This window comes from Sceloporus undulatus, chromosome 3 (genome assembly GCF_019175285.1).
Source record: "Sceloporus undulatus isolate JIND9_A2432 ecotype Alabama chromosome 3, SceUnd_v1.1, whole genome shotgun sequence".
NCBI classification, from domain to species: domain Eukaryota; kingdom Metazoa; phylum Chordata; class Lepidosauria; order Squamata; family Phrynosomatidae; genus Sceloporus; species Sceloporus undulatus.
In genome coordinates, this window is record NC_056524.1 from 186,381,384 (window position 1) to 186,407,893 (window position 26,510).

At 39.8% G+C, this 26,510-nt stretch overlaps 1 protein-coding gene across 2 annotated transcripts in view; it reads left to right on the top strand.

The window, feature by feature from the left end:
* The window catches only part of TCERG1L (transcription elongation regulator 1 like), a 224,130-nt gene that overhangs the window by 158,142 nt on the left and 39,478 nt on the right, over positions 1-26,510 (top strand). For both annotated transcript variants that reach the window (XM_042461102.1, XM_042461103.1), the window contains exons 6-7: positions 10,138-10,232; positions 12,760-12,848. In XM_042461102.1, the coding sequence (XP_042317036.1) occupies positions 10,138-10,232; positions 12,760-12,848 (184 nt within the window). The remainder of the gene's footprint in view (positions 1-10,137; positions 10,233-12,759; positions 12,849-26,510) is intronic.

Consider the following 26,510-nt stretch of genomic DNA (forward strand, 5'->3'; position numbering starts at 1 on the left):
ATAAATACTACTTCTGGATGTCATGGAGTTGTGCCCCTAGCACTGCAGGACTTAAAACTGCTAATCAAGTAATATTGGTAGTAATGAAACAGCTTCCTTTAAAACAACAATAACGCAACAACTTGATAATAGAAGACAGTTGTAAAGTTTTACAAACATTGTCTTGTGAGTAGGGTTGCCCAAGTAAAAGTTGGAGAGGGCTCCTGGTTGTGTAGTAGAGGGAATTTCAGCTTGTTACCTGGTTGCATGACAAGCAACACCTTCTAAAATTATCTCTTTTAGACAACCATTGAAAGCTGAAGAGTCTTCTCCAGTTGTCAGTCTGGCGACACTACACATGTTTCTGAAAAATACTTTTTCTTCAGGCACTACAAATGGGGGTAAAAACCTCATCCCCTTTAAGCTATTTCTGAGTTTGTTGATAGTCTGAAGGAAAGCAATTTGCAGCAGCACCCCCCCCCCCTTTCTCCAATTTGCCTGATTTGCAAATGCCTTACTGAAAGAGAAGGAGCAGCCGTGTTGCAGGACACCTCTCTCCTTTAAATTGGATATGGTCTTGCAAATTGGCAGCTTAGAGGAGGCAATCTAGTGCAGTCTGCTGCCTAAGCTTTTTCCTTCTCTAATCAATTTGTAAGGATTTGATCTGCTCAGAATGGTGAGGAGTTGTGTGTGGTTCTGATGGGTTAGGATTATCTGTGTGACTGGTTCAGTCATTGGTCTCACTTCAGTTTTTCCATGTTTAAACTAGGTTTAAATATCACCCTTGTTATGTAGTCCAAAAGGTTTTTTAAAAAATCAGAAGCAAAATGTTTTGCTAAAGCAGCAGCTGTTCAGGGAACTCATTCCCAAAGATATTATTAGAATACTAAAGCAACAACAGAAATAAGCATGAATGGAAGCTTGTAAACATTCATTCAGTAACTTTGTATATTTGTCAAATAAACTCTTGATCAAATGAATCAGGTCTTCATAACTCCTTCAGTTTCAAAAGTCTAGCATGCTGTGTTACCATGATATATAGTTTTCAAGCTAGAAAGGATGTGATGGCACACTCATCAGTATTGGAGGGAGAGATCAAAGCAAGGAATACTTAGGCATGTCAAAGTGTTCTGTAGCTGGAGCCCTCAGACAGCAATTGAATAGGCTCAACTCTGCTAGAACTGGTAAAGCACCAGAGCCAATTATGTGTGTGAAAAGCCTTGGGTTGATTTGCACGTCTCTGCAGCTGTTGCAAAATCAATGACCGTTAAAGGAATATTTCCTACAAATCAAAGCAGCCCCAGCTTTTTCATCCCTTTCTCAGACTCCCACGCCAGCCAGGCATATTAAGAACATATTACTCAAAAATGTTCATCAGTCACACGTTGCAGTTTGTAAACCATGTATTTGCTTGTTCCTTGCTCCTGCAGTCTTGGATAAGGAGAGAAATGAACATTTGTAAGGCCTTAACCAGGCTGTAGAATAAGTATGTTGTAGTGTTTAAGCAAAACAAGTGTTTGTTGCTGTTTAAAAAACACACACATAAATATGGTTGTAGAAACAGATTGCCTGTTTGCCGATAATGTAACACATTATTTCAAAATGATTTGGGCACTTTTTGCCTGCACAATGCCAAGCCTGCCATTTCTGAAGGGCAAAAGAGATAGCAGAATACAAATATAACATATATGACTAGTAGCAAAAATGGCTTATCATGATGTATTAATTTCTGTATTTGTGTATTAAATATATGTATTAAAGGTGATACAATAGATTGTAGTCCTCCGTTCTGGTAGTTAAGCAAAAACATATATTCCTGAAGCAGTCAGTAAAATTCAGGCTGGCTTGGAAACTCTATGAATGCTTTCTTTTATAAAGGTAACATAATAGAATGTTCTGTAATAAAGGAGGTAGTCTCCTTAGGATAAGCTTGGTATTCATTTTCTGGATTGCTCTAGCCCAGGAGTTCTTCCTAGTTCAGTGGTTGGTCTCTCTTGATCCTCTAAAGCACATCTAGCTTAAAAGAAAACATTGGATTAAATGAACCAAACAAGACACAGCAGGGCTTTTCATGACTCAGTGAAATAGCCATATTGTATGCACATTTTCAGATATTGGTGAATTTTAGTTGGAATGAATGTCTCGCCAAATATAGGCATGCATAATGATGACTGTGTCTTTTTAAATTGACACTGAGAATCTTTTCTTTCTTTAAATAGAAAGCCTATTCTCTGTCAGACCTCTTCTTCTATGGTGTAGCTGCACTAAACATTTATATCAGATGATACTTCAATTATTCTTTGTAATCATCGGATCTGTAATTTGGTGAGTTGTGTAGAATTGTCTGCTAGTGACCTCTACTGCACTCCATAATGATGCTATGAAAAGGAGATCTGGGATTAAATCAGAGGACTTTGGATACTGTATCTTAGCAGAGTGCACTGGTGCCTTCTAGTACAAAAGGAGTGGCCCACGGGCTGTATTTGGACCCCCTTTTTGGTTCTAAAGCCCCTAAGCTCCTCACAAATATTTTAAGAAGAATTCAGTGTGATTTTTGGTAATATTTTGCCCTCAAAGTATGGAGAAAACATTCCAGGTATGTGAAAATACATGAAAACCCACACAAGCAACCCATAATTCAGTACTCCCCCAAAATTTCTTCTCAGTCTCTCTCAAAATGGCAGCAGACGGTGATACGATGTCATTTTCTGTCACTTTTTTGAGAGAGACTGCAGATGAAAATGGAAATATTTGCCTTGTTGTGTGGGCTGAGGCCCATGAAGAATTGTTTTTAGGGGGTGATTGGGCACCCCACTTTGCTGTCTATCCTTGTGGTAGAGAATTCCACCTGATTAAACTACAAATCCCAGATTTCCATAAAATTGATTAGTTAAAGTACCATCAAAATGATATAAATGTGGAATGCATGGACATTTTGTAGAGAAATAGCCGAGTCATGTTGCAGTCTGTATTATGGGCATATATGTTTCTATTAACTGTTGTATAAATGGATGCTGGTTGGGTAAAACAACTGGCAAGGGAAAGAAGAGAGTATGTTGTGCAGACTCTTGTTTTGATAAGTAAATTATATTGATTTGCAAGGCTGTTTTTACAGTTAGCTTTTTTTAAATGGCACAGGGGCTAAACATACTGTCCTTTTGGAGCGGTTTACCACTGCCCATTTCAGCGCCAGATCATGGCCATGGCAACTACATGCTGTGGCTCCCAATCTGGCCTTTCCCCAACGCTAAATGGAATGACAAAATGCCACTCCTTTTCATGCCTGGGAAAAGGCGCCTTTGCCGCTCTGGTGGCACTTTCTGGTGCTTCTTTTGGTGCTACATCATCTGGACACAGCACCAAAGGAGTGTCTTGATGCCGCCTGCCATGCAGTCAGGCGCACAGCATAATGGCAGCATCAGGGCTGTGGGGCATGAGTCATGTGGATGCCATGTCCCCAGTCTGCCTGAGGCCGTCATATAATGCTGGTCTGTACAGCCTCACAGTGTGGTTAACAGTCCAGTTCTAGCATGGGCATTTATATAGTTAAAAGTCCAGACTGGATATTATGTGCATCTACACTATAGAAATAATGATGTTTTGCACCATTTTTAAGTGCTGTAGGTTCATCCTATGGAATCCTGGGATTTTAATTTTACAAGGTCTTTAGCTTCCTCTGCCAAAGAGTGCTGGGTCTCACAAAACTAGAAATCCCAGGATTCTGTAGGATGGAGCTATGCCGCCAAAGTGGTGTCACACTACATGATTTCTATAGTGTAGATGCATCTACTGATTTGGAGATGGTGACCAGCATTCCATGGAAGCTGATTGGTGGAGAATGTCTAGCCAGAAGAAGGGTTCAGGGTATTGGGCTGTCAGGTGCATTAAAGGCAATACTACTACAAGGCAGAAAGGACAGCTTGTGTTTGAGTTGTGTGAATACCTTAGATGAAGACAGGCCAGCAAAAAAGGCCAAAAAGAATGGAAGTCAGGATGATGTTTAAGACAGTGAGTGGTCAGCAGTGGAACCAGATGTGAAGTCACTGGAGAAAGTAAGATTGAGACAGATCATTTGCAGACTGAGAAAGGATGGGCATTAAGGATCTCTTGGCAATAATCTTTAAAAGGGCTGAGAACCTGACAGAGAAGAGCTGGATTTAGAGTGGTGGTTCCCAAACGTTGGTCCTCCAGTTGTTTTGGACTTCAGCTCCCAGAATTCCTGATTGTTTGCCAAGATGGCTAGGGCTTCTGGGAAGTGAAATCCTAAACACCTGGAGGATCAAAGTTTAGAAATCACTGGTCTAGAGTGTAAGTTGCTAAATCTTAATGACAAATTTCTGATCTGCTGAATCTGAGACATCCTCAAGGCCAGAGTGTTCTTCACTATACTACTCTTTAGTATGGAAACTACATGAAATTAGGGGTGTCAGTCTTCACTTATTTTCTTTTACATGAACATGTGAAAACATTTTAAAATCAAACAATAAATACTAGCATCTTAAAACATAAAACTGAGCAATATAGAATACAATATTATGAACCCACTAAAATGCCACATAATATAAAAATTGCCACAAGGCTTATTTAGTAAGATTTTCCCCCTTTCTCCTCCCCATCCCCCAAACTGGCTGCCTTAACAACAAAGAGGGAAGCTTCTAAGTTAGGCGGTTTACAGACTGCCCAAAAAGGGCGGTCTGCTGCCGCCTCCATTTCCACCACTGGGAAGCCTCACCCTACAAATGGAGAAGGTTCCCGGCGGTGGAAAAAGAAGCCGCAGAAAGCAGCTTCTTTTTGCGTTGCGGTTGCGATGCATGAGTGCGCAAATGGCACACTCGTGATGTCGCAAGTGCAGGGGGACATGCGGATGCTAAGCATCCGGCACGTCAAAATGGCGGTGCCCATGTGTATAGGGCACCGCCATTTTGTAGGTTCTTGGCACATACTAGGGTTAGGGCGTCCAGAAAGGATGCCCTTTCGTAACCCTAGTACATGCCGAGCATGTACTATTGGCGAGTCTGGAACGCGCCTTACAAACCAATTACATGTACAGAGAAAATCCATGTCCTCAAACTCCCTTATAAATGAGTATAAATAATGTTTCGTACATCTGGAACATAACCAGAATCCCAGTAGATCTTACATTTTGGTTGCATCCCATACATAATCTATTTTGCACCAAGATGCACCAAAGCTTTGATTGTTCTATCATCATGTCAGTTTTGCTCAAAATGGAGGTGGAGGAAAGCTGGACATCTGAAGCATCCAGTTTCACCTTCACTAGAGCAGCTGGTAAAAGAACCTAGAGCATTCTAAAGATCTCAGTTGGGCAGGTACTCAACGACAGAATAGAAGCCACAAAATTAGTCCTTTTTGCTTCCTTCACTGACACATAATAGGCACTATTTATATGCTCTAAGACATGTTTGGTTAGTTTCACAGTGAGTCATGAGTCCTTTGCACTCTATCCATTCTCCACCTTCACTGCTCATAGTTCCATTGAATAGCAGCATGCTTTGGAGTGCTGTCAGTCTACTACATGGCCAGGTTAAAAATTAGTATGCTTCTCACAGCTGCTGTACAACAACTAGAAATTGTTACTAAAGCTGTTGCTTTCATGTTCTTGGTTGTGGCCTTTCCAAAAACATCTGATTAGGCATTGTAAAAAAGCAGGTGCTGGATTTTATGCTCTCTTGATATGATCTGGCAGGGCTTTTATGATCGTACCACAGAGCTGAAGAAGAGAGAGAGAGAGAAAGAGGTGTTTCTCCCTGTGTTTCGTGAAGTCACATGAAATACTGAAATCAATGCTGTTCAAAGCAAAATGCTGTTGTTCTCATTACATTTATGCCATGATGAACTTAAAGTGTTGAACAGCAGCTGTCTCATGTCAAAACAAGCAGGGAAATGTTTGGCTTCCTTGCCAGCCTTGTGTTTTAAAGGATTGTAAAACATAATGCACTATGGATAGAGGTTCCTTCCCCTCCTCTCACTAGTAAAGCCTAAATCTCACTGGTAATCCTAGCTAGAGGAGAGCCATTGAATCAGTTGCTGAAAGGCAAGTCAACACTTCTGTGAATCCCATTGATTCAGTGGGTCCCTTTATCCTAGTAGGGGCTAGCAATTGGATTGAAGCCTAATACATTAGATGAATTTGAAAACTGAATAGAGAAGTCAGCTTTTTCAAATCCTCTGGCTCCTTCTGGCTGGCTACCTCTTGCTGGCTGCTTCTTGGTTTTTCAAATCCTCTGGCCACTTTAAAACCATGCTTTTGTTAGCTGCCTAGGGTTGTTTAAAAAAGAAGTGGGATGAAAGTTTAAAAATAAAACCAGCTAAAATCTGACATGGATTCATCCTTTTGTTTACTGTGTGGTTTATTCATTTTTAGAAAGTTTAGGAAGATGTTCAAGCCTGTTGTTTCCAAGTATCAAGGGATATGTCCACAGCTCTGCATAGCAGTGTGCCTGCCAACACTCTCTCAATGCTTTTGTCCCAGCACTAATCTCCATTTGCAGAGTTAAAGTGAGATTAACTAGCCTAAGAGCCAGCTTGTAGAATCTCTTTATTTCCAATGGAAGTTTCAGACTTGTGAGTGAGATTTCTTTGTTGCATACACAGCTGGTGCATCACAGTGGCAGCACTGCCCACAGCCACTTTATCTCTCTTTGTGGGCAGGAGAGTTGGCCAGAAAGCCACCTGTGAAGACAAGAAGTGTAATTACATTGATTCTTTTGAAGCCAGTCACAAAAGTGAAATTCAGTTACTTTAGTGATGCCTTGAGAAAGATAAATTGTCAGTAATATATTCTGTTGTGTCTAATCATCAGATTCAAAATATATGTGCTTCTTTCTCATATTTTCTTGTATTTTCTTCTTTTTCTCCCCAAATTCTATTGGAGTGCTATGCTGGTGGAACCATGCTAGTGTAGGCAGTGGCTGCAAGAGAAAAAAAAGTCCACAGGCACTGTAGCTGTAGTGTAAAGGATGGCAGGCAGGCAGGCGCTGGGGAAACAGGCCTCTCAAACCTGCAGATTCTGTCTGCCTAACCTTCTCACAGCATCCTGACACTTGAAAAACTGCAACCATTCATGTAGTGCACTTGTTTCCCATTTGTATTGGAAAGCTTCATCTTTGTGAATGTTGAGGTGATTGATACTTCTTGGGCTAAAAGTATTTGGATTGAGATATTATTATTCTTGCATTAGGCTAAAAGAAAACAAAAACCCAAAAAGGTTTAAAAATATACCTTTGATGATAAAACAGGATTTTATGATTTTAAAATAAGCACATGTGGACAAAACAACTTTATAAATAAATATTATGCCACATTTTCTGTGTGCAGTATAATGTTTCAATGCAGAAATTGTAGTTTCTGTGCAGAAAATGCTTTTTGCTGCACAGAAAATGTGGTTTTCTATGCAAATCAGCCATGTGCAAATTTCACATAGAATAAATTATATAGAAGATATAATCTAGAAGGAGCAGGAAGTAATGTTACCAAGAATTGTGTTACACTTATAGGATACAAGGGTGTGGGTTGTAGTGTATTAGTTGGTTGTAGTGTATGTGATATGATTATTTGTGTAATGTCTTTGGAAATTTGTATGTCTTAAATGTTTGTGTTGTTTTTAAGATTCAATAAAATACACACGCACACACACACACACACACACATATATATATATATAATAATAATAAATTCCCAATTACAGAATGTTGTTTCCTGCTTAGAAAAGTCTGTTTTCTCTCCTAGAAACAACTATTCTCTTCAGTCCAGGATTCTTCATGTCACTATTTCTCAACACTCAAATTTTTTTTACCCTTTTTAAATATCGTATAATATTCTTTCCATCACTGAAACAATCCTACCTCATCCATAGTTGTCTCCATATTCATAACAGAGTGCAAGGAGAGTTCTTTTAATTTAAAAAGATTGCTCTGATAGATGTTTCATGGAATAGTGTGTGACCCTTGAAGCTAAGGAGGTTGTCTGCCCCTGGATTAAAATGTGACTAATTCATTTTGTTTCAAGGAATGAGAGCAAACCTCAGGCCAAGCATGCTCCCACATGGCATATAGTGGATTGGAGGCCACTTCTGTTAATTCCTGCTTAAGTTCAATTAACTGATTCTACAACAGATATTGAAAAGAGCATAATTCTGTGGTTTGCTTTTGTATCTCACTGCTATGATATTGTACAAGAAGCATAATGATAATACAAGAACCACAATGACATATATACAATCTACATGTTCTGGCTCTCTATTTATGGATCCTAAGATCCAAAGCACATGTGATATGCAGTCAGATGTATCTTTTCTTGTAAGGTTTATTTTTTTAGAGAGAAAAAGGGATAAACATCCCCCTTTCTGCTGCATAACTCAGGCTCAAATCTCTATGGCTGCAATCTTTCATGGTTCAGCATAACATAGTACAGTAGTGCCACATGTAGAACTATGCAATGCTGAGCCATTTAACACCCCTCAACAAATTGGAAAACCACTGCTGTCCCTCTGCCCATGGCCACTTTTGACTGAATAAAAGTAAGGGGATAGCAGGAACATCTGGCTATATTCCTGTAACCAGATATGGCATGATTGCATCATCTGCTGAGGTCTGTCTGGGTCCCACAGACTGCTTTCCTCCAGGCATGTATTGCCATGGATGAGGGTTTTAGCAACTCTGTGGTAGGTCCAGTGAGGGGTTGGTCACTGAAGAAAGAGGAAGGGAATACTCATTTCTGCAGTGACCAAATATAGACAATAGCCTGTGTATGCTATTAACAGGATGGCAGCCTATATTTACAAAAGACAGATATAATGGGGAGGATGATCTGGATTGGGGAAAATGAATTGCAAGGTATTTTTTTTAATCCTTTTCTTTTTATAACATGCTTCTATTGAAAATCCCCACCATCAACAAACTGTTTTTGTCTTGATATTATTAAACAAACAAAACAAACAGCTTCATTTATATACTGCTTCATACTGAACTAACAGTGTCTAAGCGGTTTACAACTGTAAGCTAATTGCCCCCAACAATCTGGGTACTCATTATAGTGACCTCGGAAGGGTGCAAGCCTGAGTTGAGCTTGAGCCCTTTCGCTGGTATTGAACTCGCAACCTTATGGTTTTAAGTGAGTGGCTGCAGTACAGGAATTTAACCACTGCACCACCAAGGCTCTTGAATTGGGCCACACAGCAGTTTGGAAGGATTTCGGGTGGAAATATAACATAGGAAAGAAAGGGCTGGCTCCTTGACTGTGATCTTGATTCATGACATATGGGTCTGTATCTGCTTTTCCTTTTGTCACAATAAAGTTTATCGCACGGGGCCTAAACCGGTCCCCAGCGCGTTCTAACGGGGGCGAGCGGGCGCGTGCATGGAACGCGATGGGCTCTGGCTGGGGCCCAAAACGCGACTTTATCGCACGGGGGGACGCCGCCGCCGCGCGTTCCCATTGCGTCCCAATTCTGTTCCAGAGGTCTGGGGACTCTGAACAGAATTGGGACGCAATGGGAATCGTCTGCGCAGCGGCGGCCCCCTGCGATAAAGTCGCGTTTTGGGCCCCATCCGGTGCCCATCGCGTTCCATGCACGCGCCCGCTCGCCCCCATTATAACGCGCTGGGGACCGGTTTAGGCCCCGTGCAATAAACTTCAAAAAGTTAGGGTGAAGAGATTGGTGAAGTTAAATTCATTATGTCAGAGTCTGCATCCAGACAATATGACCCATCCCAGTGGTAATTCTATCCTAACCTTCTTAAAATCTCTGATTAAAAATGTATAACTTAGACATTTTTATCCACAGTCAATGCCAACCAGTGTGAAATAAAGTTATTCATTTTTCTGGACTATATGGTTTAACTTTAACATTTCTTAGAAGAAATAGTGTTTTGTGACATGTTTTATGCCTACCAAATTTTATTTCCAATATTTTGTCAATGAAGTTTGGAGCATTACAGCAATCACATTTTGTAACATGGACACATTTATTCTTTCGGGAAATGAATAAAACCATTTCATGTGTCTGTCTAACAAGTCTTCCACCTTTTAAGCTAAACCATAAAAAAATTCAAATAATAAGAACATGTTGACAGCTCAGTGGGTTGTAGACAGTTTTCGGAGCTTAACTTTCCCCCTTCCTTTTCTCTTTACTTGCAGATAAACGGAAAGAATCTAACAGAACCCCCTGTCCACCAACTCTTATTTTACATACTGAAATGAAAAATAAACCAACAGAGAGTGAAGACAAGACGGTTTGTTTCTTGATAGTTTATTTCATTCTGGGGGGAAAGTTGATCAGCAGCAAGCAGAGAAAAAGAGTTGGTTGTATACATGTTCCTTTTTAGTACAAATATATTCCTTAATGGAATCTTACAAGAATTTACTGGACCATTGCTGATAGCCCCAGACAGACAAGAGTGATTGAGTCAAAACTATTTATGTGGGTAAGTCACAGGATACCGAATTCATGGGACTTCATCATTTAAGACCACACATTGTGGACTGTATATTTGAAAATTGCCTCACATCAAAATGTTTCTAGAAGGCTAGTCAATAATTTCTCTTCTCAAGCTTAGTCTCCTGCTTGACATGTTACTTTTCTATTTGCAGGGAGATTTTGACATTTACAAATTCATGGTGTTTACTAACAATTCAAAATGGTTTAGAAAAGCTAAAACAAGCAAAAGCAGCACTGAAAACCAGCAGATAAAAAAACAATTGAATTTGAGAGTTTAGATGATTTAAGACAGTAGAAATGTTTTTAGCTACTTGAATGAATACTAAAATATGGCAAAGTTGGCAGGAGGCATTGGTATTTCGTAGCACTGAAAAAGTTATCTCCCTTGTATGTAGCAGTCTTCTGCATTACTGGCAATGGTATTTGGAGAAAGGCATTGTTCATTGGCTTTCCTAGAAGTATTCATGTCTCAATTGTTAGGGCTTGAATGAATGATAAGCACCAGCTCTTTGAATGGGAATGAAAGGCAAATAACTAGTGATTTTATTTTAAGCTTGGTGAGCTATGGTATGGTAGAGTTTTGAACCATTTTCAAAGGCAGTCCTATATTGCAGTATCTTCCAGAGTGAATGATCCCAGAGCTAGAGTAATCATAGTGTTACTGAAATGATCTTTCCTACAAATATAATTTCTCTATAATCGTGCAAATAGGTGATAGAATTCATGCCAAATTATTCTTGTTCTTAGGTTAAGGCCTAAATCCAACTGCTATCTCCAATTAGAAATACAGAGGAAATCCACTAAATGAAAGGGAGATTGGCAAGTAATCACACACATACATTCCAATGGTCCTGTGGACTTATTCTAGATTGGGAGTAGCAATTTGATTTAAACTGAAATTGGTAGGACTATAAATTTACTTCCATATTTCCAGTAAGCACCTAAATCTGGATCCAAAACCCTATATCCTAAGAACTATGAAGAGTGTGCCAGACATAGATTCAGATCCAGTTACACCAGTGTCAAATGGTCTTATGTTAGTGGGGTGACCTGGAAACCACAAGCTGCCCTTGGTTACTTATGCTTATACCAGGTTTGTACAACCTCCAGTTTTATTTGGACTGCAACTTGTAGCAGCTATAACAATTTTAGCCAATGAAGAGGAATATTGGTTGCTAAACTCATACTGATACAGGTGCACCACTGCCAGATTTTCTATTCTTGCTCCACCTGCTTACTGTAACTGCTTGTGCATTTGTGAGCGTACAATGAGAGAGGAATAAGAAGGAGGAACAGTACATCCACATGACCCATCATGGCCTCTTGAAGTGGTATAGACTGTGTCTGCACTGTAAAAATAATGCAGTTTGACACTACTTTAACTGCCATGGCTCCATCCTACACAATCCTGGGATCTGTAGTTTTGTGAGGCACCAACACTCTTTGGCATGAAGGCAAAAGGCCTTGAAAAATCACAAATTCCAGGATTCCATAAACTACAGCACTTAACTGCATTATTTCTACAGTGTAGATGCACCCCAAGTTAGAGCAATAAGAATTATGCAGTCCTTTGACCTGCAGTTCAGAGCAGCCAAGCCAATGTGGCTAGTGGTGAAGGATGCTGGGATTTACACTCCAAAAATATCTGGAGGGCCACATGATTACCATTTGGGGGGGGGGAGGTAGAAGAAGCAGGGGGACTACCAAGGCTGAGGTGGGTTCATCATGAGTGGAAGGTTCATTAACCAAAAGCTGGAGGTGGCACTAACTTTGATGAAAAATGAAAATACAAAAGGAAAAATTATTAGTCCAGTGAAAAAACAAACAAACTAGAATGAAGGCATAAAATTAGCTGTAGGTTGTGTTTTGTTTTTCTTTTTCAGATTCTGCCTTGCCCCTTAATAACTCTCTCTCTCTCTCTCTCTCATGTTTTGTTGTTAAGGCTATCATTATTTTAGTAGGTAAAAGAAACAATTACACTTTTTACTATTTAAACTGCCATCTTTTTCTAATGTCCTGTGTACTCATTTTGTTAGACTAAATTTCTTGTAGATCAGTGGTCATCCACTTTTGGTCCACCAGAAGTTTTGGACCTCAGTTTCTAGTCATCCCAGTTGGTACAGTCAGAGCTAAGGATCTCTGGTAGCTGATGTCCAATCAATCTGGAGCCCCCAAGCTTGCAAATCCCTACTGGAGGCTGATACATTATTCAGATGACCAAAAAGAAATACACCATTTAAATTTCTTAGTGTAATTTAAGTGAAACATGTAGCATGCAAATGCCTGCTGTTGATTAATTTCTATATGTTTTTCACATGAAGAATCATTCTTTAAACCTACTCCCAGATGACGATGGTGATTCAAATGGCAACAAACCTGTGGCATCCACTCCAGTACCAGGATCTCCATGGTAAGCACATGCAGACTAGGTATCTTTTCATTAATCTCTGTTGGTGCTACTGCCAAACATAAATTGACAATCGATTTTAATTGTGGAAAAATGAAAAGGATCCCATACACTATGAAATCTTTTAATGATTATTTTAAAAAGAAAGTGCTAATGTGAAGTGCATACGTCTCATAACTTCACAAAAAGATGATTCACACACAATCAGTTCTAACCTCACTTTTCAGACTGGGTGTTTCATTAAAAATGTGTAGGAATTATGAATATAGAAACAAGGTTAAAGATACAGGTTGGATATCTGAAGTAACTTTCCTGCCCCAGTCTAGCTAAGGTAGTGCATCCAACCTGCATAAATTTCTAAACAGAGGTTTAAAGAACTCTGGTGAATGGTATAGGTTATGGTGCAATGGAGGATCCCTATAAATTAGATGAAGGCTTCTTTTATGAATAAAGGCCTTCTATCTACCAAAGGCAGATTCTGGTTCCTGCCTCTACACCAGGACCTCAAATTTAGATTACATTCCACTTTAAAACATTTTACTCAGTTTCAAACATTGATGTATTGGGATGAGAGCAAGCATATTGCAGTGCCAAGAGATTGGAGTGACACCCGAATGTGCAGCGGCAGCCCAGAATGATGTATGCTGTTGGGGCTAGCAGGTGTATGTGTTTGTGTGTGTAGTCTTTAGAGGCCTGCCCACACAATCACTCAACTACCCTCTGTGCCTTGTTAAATCAAAGTAAAAACGAAAGACTTAGGGGCAAAACAGATGGCCCTTTGCAGTGGCTTCCTGGCGGCTTGGGGGCACGTCATTTAGATGACACACTGCCCCATGAAGGTTCCTTGAAGCTGTCATGAAACTGCCATGAAGCTGCCCACTCTCCCACATGGGAGGCAGCTTTGCAGCACTCCAGCAGTGTGGCATTTATACACCGCAAGCTGCAGGAGTCCTGCTAAGCCATGATGGTGGCAAAAAAGCCAGCTTTTTGCCAGCCCAAAAAGCAGTGGTTTTCTGCTGCTTCTTTTTGCACCAGCAAACAGCTGGGTTGGGGGCATGGCGTGCAGTTGCTATGGTCCCAATCCAGGGGCTGTCTGTTTCGGCCCTTCGTCAAGCTCCCATGCTGTCCACCATCTCTCTCATGCTGCATGCTGCAAAGCTTGCACAGGGAAACATGAAGGAGTGGCCAAGCCTTATATTGTCTGAGGTTCTACACTTCCATATATGACATCACAGCACATTGCGCTGGTCACAAAGCCCTCTGGTCTCCTTCATGTGGAGGCCATGAAAAGTAGAATCTTCCTGCACAGCGCTGGACATCACACATGTCTGGGACCCAATGTTACTCAATGCAATTTATGATCAAGTTAGATACACATAGGGTTGCACTGTACATTACAAGCCAATCATGACAGAAAGGTATAGGAGTAATTTTGAGACAAGCCCTGGATATGCATTTAATTAGAAAAAGAATCTAGAGACCAGGGTTTAGTTCTCTGTTTGGCCACAGAAACCCACTGGGTGACCATGGGCAAGTCACACTCTGTAAGCCTCAGAGGAAGACACAGGTAAATCTCTTCTGAACAGATCTTGCCAAGAAGCCCCTGTGATAGGTTCTCTTTAGAGTTTCCATATGCCAGAAATGAATTGAAGGCACACAACAGCAATATTAAGACCAAAGATGTCATTTGACTCATCACACAGATTCCTTCAAGTCATCCATCACAGAATCGCACTGAAACATGGAGCAGACCTTTAGGGAATATATTATTAATTCCTGCCTATTTAGATGTAACATCAAAATAATATATCATACATTAACACATTTAGTAAGAATATAGAACTGATTCCAAAACCTCTCCACTTGTAGGCTGGCTCCATGCTTCTGATGGATTCTGTGGTTGATATGACATTACCAGACATGCACTGGAATGTCATTTGGGAACAAGAGCAGAAAGTGTGAGAGTGATTCCAGGTTGCACAGCTTAATAACAAATTGAAAGGTGAGTTTTGATTGCTTCTGTGCAATCGCACCAGCTCTGTAGAGACATTCATGCCATATTGTAAAGGCTGTGGAATTGTCATGTCATATTCACAGTTCACATTCTGGTGGGATATCTGTAGAATAAGGTTTTTCTGTCATTTAGTTATATTAAAAGTGAAGAACCAGGCCATTGAATTTTTATAGGAACTGACATGCCAATGTGGAGGTATTTCTACCGGACACTATAATTTGTTTCATAAACAGTGGTTCTTTTGTTCCATAATTTGGGTGTCTACATCCTCCATGATAGATTAGAACCTTAAGTTGAAGCCACTTTTATTAGAGCCCTGTAACACTAGGCAAAATGCTTATCTAGTTTTGCACTTTGTTGACACCATAATCAGCCAGATGCCTGTGGGAAGCCTCTGAGTAGCCTCTGAGTGCAACAACATACCCCACAAGCTTCCCAGCAACTGATACATGGAGGCAAGTAAAGGGGATATTTAGAGCCCCAAACAAGCAGCCAGATCTACTATGGATGTGTCATCCAAGCTAGGAGCCATTACTACATTTTTGAAGTAATGATCTCCACAGTTTAACTATGTATTGTATGAAGTACTTCTTTCTTTCTTTAATTAATGAATTAATTAACAAATATTTCCTGAATCTCTCACCATTCACCTTTAGTAGCTGTGTTGATTCCTAATAGCATGAGAAGAGGATACTCCCCACTACCTACCTTCTCAACACCACATATACAGTGGGATATCCCAATCTTCAGATGCTCAAGTCCCATAGTACTCAATGGTGGTGCAGCCATGCAGCTACACCAACATTGTGGACAATGCAACTTCACCACCCCATCCCCCCGAGGTCCGCCTCACCACTTCATGGTGGCAGGGGGCTTCCTCTTCTTCCATTTCTTTCCTGCGTCCTCCTCCTCTTCTCCTCTTACACCTTCCTGTCGCTGCTGCCACAGCTCTTCCTCCTCCTCTTCCGTGCCTCCTCCTACTCCTCTTACCCCCTTCTGTGGCCACTGCAGCTGCTCATCCTCCTCTTCCTTCCTTCCTTCCTTCCTTCCTTCCTTCCTTCCTTTCCTCCTCCTCCTCCTCCTCTGCCACTGCTGCCACCACCTGCCCACCCAATAGGCTTGCCTTCCTCAGATGCTCAAATCTGCAGATGGCAAGCTCAAAGACATGGAAGGTGGACTGTAATTTTATGTACCTCTATCATGTACTGTCCCTACTAGCTTGGCATGAAAAGCTGAAGGTCTTCCAAATATTTTAGCCTTTCCTCTTTTGGGAGTTGTTCCAACCATGTGGTAATTTTTGTTGTTCTTTTCTACATCTTTTCCACCCATACAGCATCATTTTTCATCTGCATGGGGAGCCCTTGTGGTGCAGTGGTTAAGTGCCAGTACTTCAGCCACAACATTTTGAGTTCAATCCAAGAGGGCTCATGGTTGACTCAGCCTTTCATTCTTTTGTTGGTTGGTAAAATGACTGCCCAGTTTGTTGGGGGCAATTGGCTTACAGGTTGTAAACTACTTAGAGAGTTTGTAATTCACTATGAAGTGATATAGAAACATAAATGCTATTGGTAATAATAATAATAATAATAATAATAATAATAATAATAATAAATTTTATTTATATTTCCCTGCCTCTCCCGGTGGATCGAAGCGGGGTTACAGACTAAAATTGCTGTTGCTATTGCATTGACAAGAACCATACAAAATTTCCAGGTATAGCCATGCCATGAATTTGTATAAGGGTAGTGGGATGGTGTAGTGGTTTGAGCATTGAACTCAAATTTTGATTCCTCACTTGGCCATGGAGATCTTGGGTGGGTCACACATTCTCAGCCTTAGAAATTTCCATAATAGGTTCTCCATAAGTCAGAAATGGCTTGAAGGTACACAACTGACAAAGTATGATATTGACAGTTTTATTTTTTATTCCTTTTCTAATTGTGCGAAACACATAAAAAGAGATTGGTTTAGAAGCCATTTCATCTATATTAATGTTTGCTTTGACATGGTCAAAGCCATGCACATCTTAATATCACTTAAAAAAAACAACTAGAACACAGCACACACAGAGAGTATAAATTATAGATAATAGGGCCTAAATGAAACAGCATGACATAATGGTTGAGCATTGGACTATGTCTCTGGAAACCAGGGTGCAATTCCCAGAACTAATGGGACTTTCACTGCAACAATATCTAGAGAGGTACATGATTGCCACCCTTTCTATATACATTTACTAGGTAGTACATCCTATTCAACACAATCTCTATGGTACTGCCCTGGGGAACATATACTTATATCTAGTATATGCTCATTTTAAATGCTTGTCCTACACTGAAAATTATTTTTACCAATGTACCTTTTAATTGAAAGAACAATCAATTTTTTTCACGTTTCAGTCAATAGAGGTCATTTACAGAATGGGCAAAGAACTCACAGTCAAACAGTGGCCAATTCAAAGAAGCCACTGGAAAATCCAGTTCTTCAAACCCAAGAGAGAGGAACAGACCAGGATGAGAAACTTGTAGCCCTTCAGATATTGTTGGACTCTAGCTCCCATCAGTCCCAGACAGCATGGCTAATGATAAGAAATGATGGAAGCTAAAGTCCAACCATGGGCAGGTTGTGGACCAAATATGTGCATGGTGATGTCTCACCAAACACACCCCATTTCTAGCTTAAGTATTCCCTTCCGCTGTTCCATGAACCACCAGTGAGTCCAACAACATCTGATGGGCCATAGTTTGACCATACTTTCAATAGAAAAGAAAAATAGCAGCCATAATATTATAAATAGGTTTTGGAGGAATGAAGTTAGGGTGAGTCAAAACTGTTGGGGTGAAGAAGCTAAGAAAATCTGCCTGGTGCCAAGTAAAAGAAACCAAGTGGAGGGACACACAGAAGGATAGTCAGAGGAAGGCACTGCCAGAAAGCACAAAGGCGATGTATTAGAACTGGGAGGGATGTCTCTGACAAACTGTCTCTAGTGTTACTTCCAGAAATCTACCTGGGTTTCAGCAGCCTTTCTACAAAGGCTGATTATGAAGCAGGAATGCCTGCTCTGATTGTGCTGCAGATGTTTGGCTGTGTCTACTTCTCTGTCAGAGACAGGCACAGATAAATATTCTTTAACATAATTCTATATTTACTTGCCATTTTTTCCAGTTGAAATTCTCAAGATACCATATCAACCAAATAAAACCCAACTATTCACAGTTTAATCCATACAGACTATTCTGATTTTATGGAGCAGCAAACCCAATTATAACCACCATCCATCTTGATATAAGAAATATTTATGTCCTGAATCCTATTGGGACTCCCAGTTAGAGTGTATCCATTGTTAAATGTAAGTAGCACTGGATATCCCAATGATTAAATAGGTTTACTTTAAAGTTAATATATCTTTGCTCCAAAAAGACTTACCAGAAAAGAGGTGGAAAATTTGTAGCCTTCCAGATGTTGTGCTGCATTGGCTCAAACAGCCAATTAACTATGCTTATTAGGGCTGATGGGAGTCACAGTGCAACAACATCTGGAGGACCAGATGTTGCCCATCTTTGAATTAGTCCAATAATTGTAATGATGTATTCTGATCTCAGGAGGGACTTTTATCCAATGGTTGGAAGGTGAAAATCCCCAGTCTGCCCACATCAGATGACTTTCCCAGCTCATGTGGAAATAAATCTCTCAGTGTCAGTTCTGTTCTCCGAATATTTACTGCATTTTGTCTGTTTTTGTTATGTATCAGATTATGAGACTTTATGTTTAGGTTACATACCGAATTTTTTTCATATTCCCCCCAACTGGTACATTTATTTAGACAATTTTCAGAGGTTATACAACATTGCTTTATTGAATATAGTGTGCCACTTATTGAGTTATGTTCTAGCAATTTCCATTTCAAAGCAAGTGCGCCTTATTTCTTAGAAACTACCACAATGTGTGAATGTTTTTGATGTGAAGTGTATATTTCTCGTAACAATTTTCTGGTTTTCCAAAAATATGACTTTTGTCAAGACTGTCAAATCCAGCAACATTTCTTTCCATTTGTACCATTAGCACAATACTATACACATTTGCTTAGAAAAAAAAATCCCACCAAGTAAATCCTCTGAGTGGATATAGATTTGCAGTCTGTGACAACAATTTATTGCATAAACATATAAAGTTAGTTATACAGAATCCTAAATGCTGTAAATAGGATGTTGAACATCATACTCTGTTTGCTTTGTTTGCAATTCAGATAGTACAAATGCTAGGTTAGATGTTATGATCAGAAGATGAATTGCAAAGTCCATATTGTGGCAATAGTCTTATTGGGCATACCAACAAATTTCAAAAAATAAGGCTCAGATTACTGAATCAGGGACTGCATCCACAATGCAGAAATAATCCAGGCTGACCCTACTTTAACCACCATGACTCAAGACTATGGAATCCTGGGAACTAGTTTGTTGAGGTACCAGAGCTCTCTGACAGAGAAGGCTAAATGTCTCCCCTAACTACAGTTCTCAGGCTTCCATAGTATGGAGCCATGACAATTAAAGTTGGGTTAAACTGGATTATCTCTGCAGTGAATATGCAGCTGTGGTCCATTGGGGCCTTTGTGGGTATATCCTAATGTGCTTAATTTGATTATACAGTTGGCACATCTTATACATGGATTTTTTTATACATAGATCCAAGCATCCACGGTTTGAAAATGTTAAAAAAAAAAAAGGATAAATTTCAAATATCAAACCTTGATTTTCCATTTTCTATATGGGACACCATTTGGCTATGTCATTATATTTAATGAGACTTGAGCATTGACAGGTTTTGTTATCCACTGGGGATCTTGGAACCAAACCCCAGCGTATAACAAAGGTACACTGTATGTAACTTATCTTCCGATCTCAAAACATGAAGATTGCATGACTATAAAACCATTCAGGTTTCTTTCCACCTTATTAGGAATGGAATTATTTTCAAATATATTCAAATATATTGGTCAAAAATGGCTTTCCTGAGTGCTGGGAAACCCTAACAATGAGAATTCTAGATGGGCAATAATCTTTGTAGTTCAAGAATTGTTTAAAAAATATACCCATTGGTTTTCTGTGCAGAAAATGTTGCTTTATGCTCACGAAACTTCTTTTCCATTCAGGATATTTCTTTTCTGCACAGAAAACACACTTTTCTATTATTATTATTATTATTATTATTATTATTATTATTTGTATCCCACCTCTCCTTATATTGGATCAAGGTGGGTAACAGCAAACAAAAACAATAAAATCAAACATGAATATCAAAAGCATAACAGGACATATTACAATACAAACAAAATGTCCTTCCCCCACCCTTCCAAGTAAGTTGCAAATTGGGAATTCTTGACCATCCATGAAATAATGAGACCAGACACAGTATTGTGAGTTAAACAAGGACTGTCTTTATTGACCTAAAACCTAGTTAAATGTTTGCAACCTGGGGCTGAGCAAACAAAAGGACACCTCATCACCCACCTTTGGGTGAAACACCAGACCCGAGGGGCAATCAAAAGACATTGGTTGCTATCTCAAATAGTCATTTTTGGAAGGCCAACCTGGGATGCTCTCTCCCAAGCCCCAAAACCTAATAAGAGAGAATAAACCCACAGATCAGCCCAAAAGGTAGACTTATTCCCACCTGCCCCACCCACCCCAAGACTCATGTCCTGTAGAGAGAGTTCAAGAGCCCAACCCTCCAAAACAGGTTTCTTGAGTGCTAGGAAACCTGACAAGGAGAATTCTAGATGGGCAAGAATCTTTGTAGTTCAGGAGCCATTTGGTTTTCTGTGCAGAAAATGTTGCTTTATGCACAGGGAACTTCTTTTCCATGCAAGACATTTCTTTTCTGTGCAAACAAATGTGCCTTTTTTCATAGAGTAAGTCCCAAACTGGGAATAGTCTTAGAAAACTAGAAAACTATGGCTTGTTTTTTTTTAGGTGCCTTTCTCATAGTGAGGTGAAAAATGGTTAAGTTATTTATTTTGGCCTGGGAGAATTTACAGACATTCACATCTGTATTATTTATGCTCTTTTTAAAAAAGAAAATCTTGTCTGATCAATAAACATTTGCATTTTGAAAGCTTGCATCAATACTGTTGTGCCTTTTTGATTGGTGAACAGTTACCATAGTATGAACACTGGAAAACAGGTGGTACTCCTCATCATTGCAGCCTGAGAGTTTAATGGTTTAAAAACTAAATTTCTCATTTGAGAGGAAAAAAAGCAAAGAAAGAAAAGGGGGGAAAGTACATGGCCTTGTGGCACCTTAGGATTTTATCACATGGGGAAAATCAGGGGTTTAAAGAGCCATTATCCCATTAAAATCTCATGATCGCAATAAAGATTTTCACACGACGTCGCCACTGAAGAGCCATTATCTTGGGAATAAACAGGCAATAAAGAGCAACAAATATTCATATGGAAATTCCGTTAATGATTCGTTGCTGTTTATTACTTGTTTATTCCCAGAATAATGGCTCTTTAATAATGATGATGTGTGTGAAAATCTTTATTGTGATTGCATGATTTTAATGGGATAATGGCTCTTTAAACCCTCGATTTCCCCCCTTATTTTCCCCCATGTGATAATGTCCTTAGAGACAAACAATTTATTGTGATATTTGCTGTGGTGGACTAAACCTCATTCTGGCAGATGCAGTCAAAATACAGTGCAGCACCTTTCTAGTGTAAACCTGATGATCTTTATTCTGAGGTTAGTCTCGCTGAATTCAGTGGTATTTAAACCTTAGCAATATGATGCTGGTTTTAAGAGCATTTTGTAGGTAAAATTCTACTATTTTCACTATTTTTAATTAGTGTCCTCTGATAGAAACAAATTACCATATTTCTGCATTTGGGATAATTGAAAGCTTTATTATGCCAAATAGGGACAAGCAATGTGTGATGCTGGGAGATGAGTCTGATAATTTTTAAATTAAATGTCAAATTGGGTTAGTAATGGGAAAGTGAAGAGATTTCTAGAGGGAACTGCCATTTGGATCCATTTTAAGCACCTCTCCAGAGAGGTTTTCTGGGCCTTTCAGTCAGATGTGAAAATGGGCCATTTCCATTTTAGCTATTACCTTGCTTTTATTAGATAAATGCCTGGGCTTCAGCTGGCTCAGTGGTAACAGTTAACACAATGAATGCATTTTGAGCTGAAAATGAATTCTGCCATCATCCAGAGTAATGGAAAAGAACCTGTGATTCATAGACCAGAGAGTCTTGGAATTCAGGAATAGGAGGAAGAAAGCAACAGTGGAGAAATCAAAGATTCCAAGATTGCTGCACTATGCACACTTATTTCAGAGTACAGTGCTACCTCGGGTTACGAAATTAATTCGTTCCGCCGTGGCGTTCGTAACCCGATACATTTCGCAACCCGAAAAGGCTTTTCCGAAGCGCGGCTAGCGGCTGGAAAGTCGCTAGCCGCACTTCGCATTTGAATTTCGCGCCGATATTTTTTTCGTAACCCGAAAAAAATATCGTAACCCGGAACAGTTTTTTCCAATCTAAGTTTTTCGTATCCCGGAAATTTCGTAACGTGATCAATTCGTATCCCGGGGTACCACTGTAATTGGGCTTTAGTATGAGTAGATAGCCATAGGATTGTTCTCTGAGACTGGCCTATTTATTTAGTTATTTATTTTAAAATGAATTTGCATCAAATCTACACATTTGACTTCAGAATATTTCTTACCACCCATGTTTATAAATTCATAGGGTTTCTGTCCTTCCTTGAGAAACAGGAATGAATCCAAAACTGCTGTGTTTGCTACAGGACAAAATAAACATTAAAGTGTTCCATAGAGTATAAGACCCTTGTCTGTGAATTAGTTCCTGCTGCCTCTTGCTTAGTGGCATTTTCAGTCACATTCAAATTTTTTATGCATGTTTCCTATATAAAAGGGGGTGGGGGAAAGTACACTGGAAGCTCTGCCCCACCACCCTCTCAGGTGCATTTGGTGGGAACAAAAGAAATGGCCTTTTCCGTGGCTACTCTCAAGGTCTGAAACTCTCTCCACTGGGAGGCCAGGATGGCTCCATCCCTACCCTCCTTCCTGAGGCAGGTAAAGACGTTTCTATGCCACCAGGCTTTCACATGACAGGGAAGCAGTTTTGTTTTTGGATTTTGGTTTTGTTTTGTTTTAAATTTTAAATTTTCATAATGTAATGTTTTTAATTGTTTGTATTGTTTATTTTTTTAAAATTGAATTTTGCATATTTATAGTGTTTTATCTTGGAATGTTTTAGGTTTGTAAAGCTACCTTGAATCCCTGTACTGGGAGGAAGGCAGTAATAATAATAATAATAATAATAATAATAATAATAATAATATTATAACAGATGTCATGGTACTTGAACATCCATGGATTTTGGTATCTATGGGGGGGGGGGGTGTCCCGAAACCAAACCCAAGAAGATACCATGGGCCAACTGTATCTTTTTAGGAGTCACCTTCTGCCCATCACCATTCTCTATTTTAATATTTCACCACCTTACTATTTTGCATAGCACCAGACCATTGTTCACCACAGTCTCTCATATAGCTGACTGACTGGCTTACTGATGTGAATAATGCTGTTTAGTGATGGGTGTTAGTTATCCTGAAAGTTATCCTGCTGTTCAGACAGTCTCAAAGGGGCAGCATGGAGCTGCCCCTGTTTCAGTCAGATTGGGGTCACAGCAACTGCACACCCTGATCTGGCCTTTCCAGGGTGTGTCCTGGAAAGGACGCCATAGCCGCATTGCTGTGGCTTGGCAGTGCTCCTTTGGCGCTGCATTGTATGGTGCTGGAGGAGTGCCATGATGCCACATACCATGTGGCACAGTGTGCGGCATCATGGCCTCTGGGGAGGGGCAGAGTGAGGACGTGTGCCATGTGGACACAATGCCCCAACTCTGCCCCCAGGCCAGCCTTAATGTCCAGTCTGAACAGGGCCTTAGTCTAACTGAAATCATTTTGGACTTAAGGTTCAGCACCTAGGCTCCTTAAATTTAGCCTAAGAGCCAGAACAGATTAATAACCCCACTGACATTAGAACCAGCAACCACCATAATATATTATGATGAGTGGAGATAGAATCATATTCTGCTCATCTTGGCTTGGAAACAAACTGATCGTTGGAGAAATGGTTCAGCTTAGATCCAAATTAGCCCTATGCCAGCAATAGATAGCTCACTGGTCTTTGTCTTTACATGTTCAGAAAGCTTTTGCCATATTTTGGACACCTAGCTGCATTATACACAGTGGATGCTTCCCATCCATGGGGTTTGGCACAACCCCCCCCCCACACACACACAGATGACAAAAAACATATGTGTGGCAGTGATTTGTGCATGGATGCATCAGTGCATCCATATTCATGTGCCACCACTGAATGATAAAGGGTGTGGTGATCTGAGGCAGGTCATATCCATGGCTTACCAGACTGCTGATAGGAAGAGTCCACTGTATTTTTTTAAATTATTATTTGCTTTTACTTTATGAGCAATGTGGGAGCCATTTCTTCCTTCTTTCCTTCCCAAATGACTCCTGAGCTGGTTTGTAATAAAAATGCATTCAATAATATAATCTCAGCAACAAAATCAATACAATGAATACATTCATGAATATTCACTCCCTAAAATGAAAGCACGGCTAGTTTCTTGCATCCATAGATGTGCTAGGTTGTGACACAGTAAGATGCCAAAGATGAACAAATGGGTTTGTTTCTGATCAGTATAATTTGTTGCATCTGGGTTTCATTCAATGTCGGTGCATCCCACTTCTGTATCAAACTGTGTTGCTGGTATTTTGAATATAATTTAAATAGTACTATATAGTTTAAGATGTATTTTCTTCCAGAATATCCCTTTTCATTAATAGCTGCAGTCTATGTTGCATAACCTTACACATACTTAGCTATGTAGCAGAGACTCTATGGGACCATCATAGTGAATTGTGAAGATGCCTATCAGGGAACAGCAAGAACGTCCCAATGCACATTGGGCTCTGCAAATGTGTAGCAACAGTCCCTAGCCAGTGCTAGATGGACATTGGAAGTGTCTCATGTTCATTGGCCTCCATTACATATTGGTCTCAATGCACAACGGTTACTTCACTGGCTCTCTTATAATGTCACAGCAACCCTTTGCTGAGTATGGGTGTTGAAAATCTACACAATTCCCTTTCTTACAGATGCAGGTCCACTCACGTAGATATAAGTCCAATAATGAATTCCAGCCATTTCCCCTATTTTGCTATTTTGTTTCTTTTTTTGGAGCTAAGAATTGTGTCAGAGAATTTGAAATGGACCAACGTCGGTACAGTGGATCCTTGTTATATGCTGGGGTTTGGTTCCAAGATCCCCCGTGTATAACAAAATCCGTGTATGTTCAAGTCCCATTAAGTATAATGACATAGCAAAATGGTGTCCCTAATAAAAAATGGAACATCAAGGTAAATTTATACTTTTTTGGAACATTTTCAAACCGTGTATGCTTGAATCCGTGTATAAAAAATCAGTGTATAAGAAGGACCGACTGTATTATCATTGCATTTCCAGCCTGCACTTTGGTCCATCTGGCAGAAGCAGATTAGGTCACCTCTTATTGGGATTCATAAGACTTCAGTGTTATGAAATACCAATATATATGGAATATCAAAATAGGGAAAATCCTCAACCATTCCTTTCATAGTTCTCCAGGTTTGCCTCTACCAAATAAAAATGTATCCAGGCTTTTGCTACATTTCTTAATGGCTGATCTGTGATCAGTAGTCTCTGATCAGGTTCTTCCATTGCTGTTTGTTCAGTAAAAGCAGGTCACAGGGCTGCTGATTAAATCTTCTGCCATTTCACCAAACTAGGGTCTTTTCACACTTCACATTTAAAGTATTATGATTCTACTTTAATTGATGTGGCTTTATCCTAAAGGATCCTGGAATTTACAAGTTCAAAAGAGGTACTTACAATCGCAGCCAGAAAACATGAGTGTCTCACTACACTACAAAACCCAGGATTCCATAGGATGGAACCCTGGCAGTTAAGATGGAATCATAGTGCTATAACTGTGTAAAAGGCCACCTAAATTTTGGCTTCCCTGAAGTTTCTATGGGCTGGGAGGAAAGACGGTAAAGATTCTGCACTATTCTACACACACACCAAGGTTAACAGAAACTTGGAAGGAAATTAGAATGATGAAATCACAATGATCAAAAAATTATTAACTGGTGGAAAGGAAAATTCTTAGAAAGTCATCACCAAACTCTTGTACTTTTGATTGTTACTGACATTACTAACTGCAGTGCTTATGTATTCCTTGGTGGCTGTCATCTTGTGTAGCAAGTTTGGGCTTATTTGCTTCATATAATTTAGATATTTATTTTAGCCAAGGCAGGCAGTTTAATCTTTAGTTAAATCAATTAAATACTGATTTATTCTCTTGCTCTCACATCAAAGGCTGGCTCCCTAATGTGCATGGTTCTATGACTCTGATATTTATAGTAGTTTGGCTTCTTGCTCCTTAAGCTTTCTATCAACTTCACTATGATCTACTGTGAGCCCAAAACATGGTCAATGATGCGCTTACAGTTCCTGGGGTGATTAACAGTGCAGGTGTTAGAATTAAGACCCATAT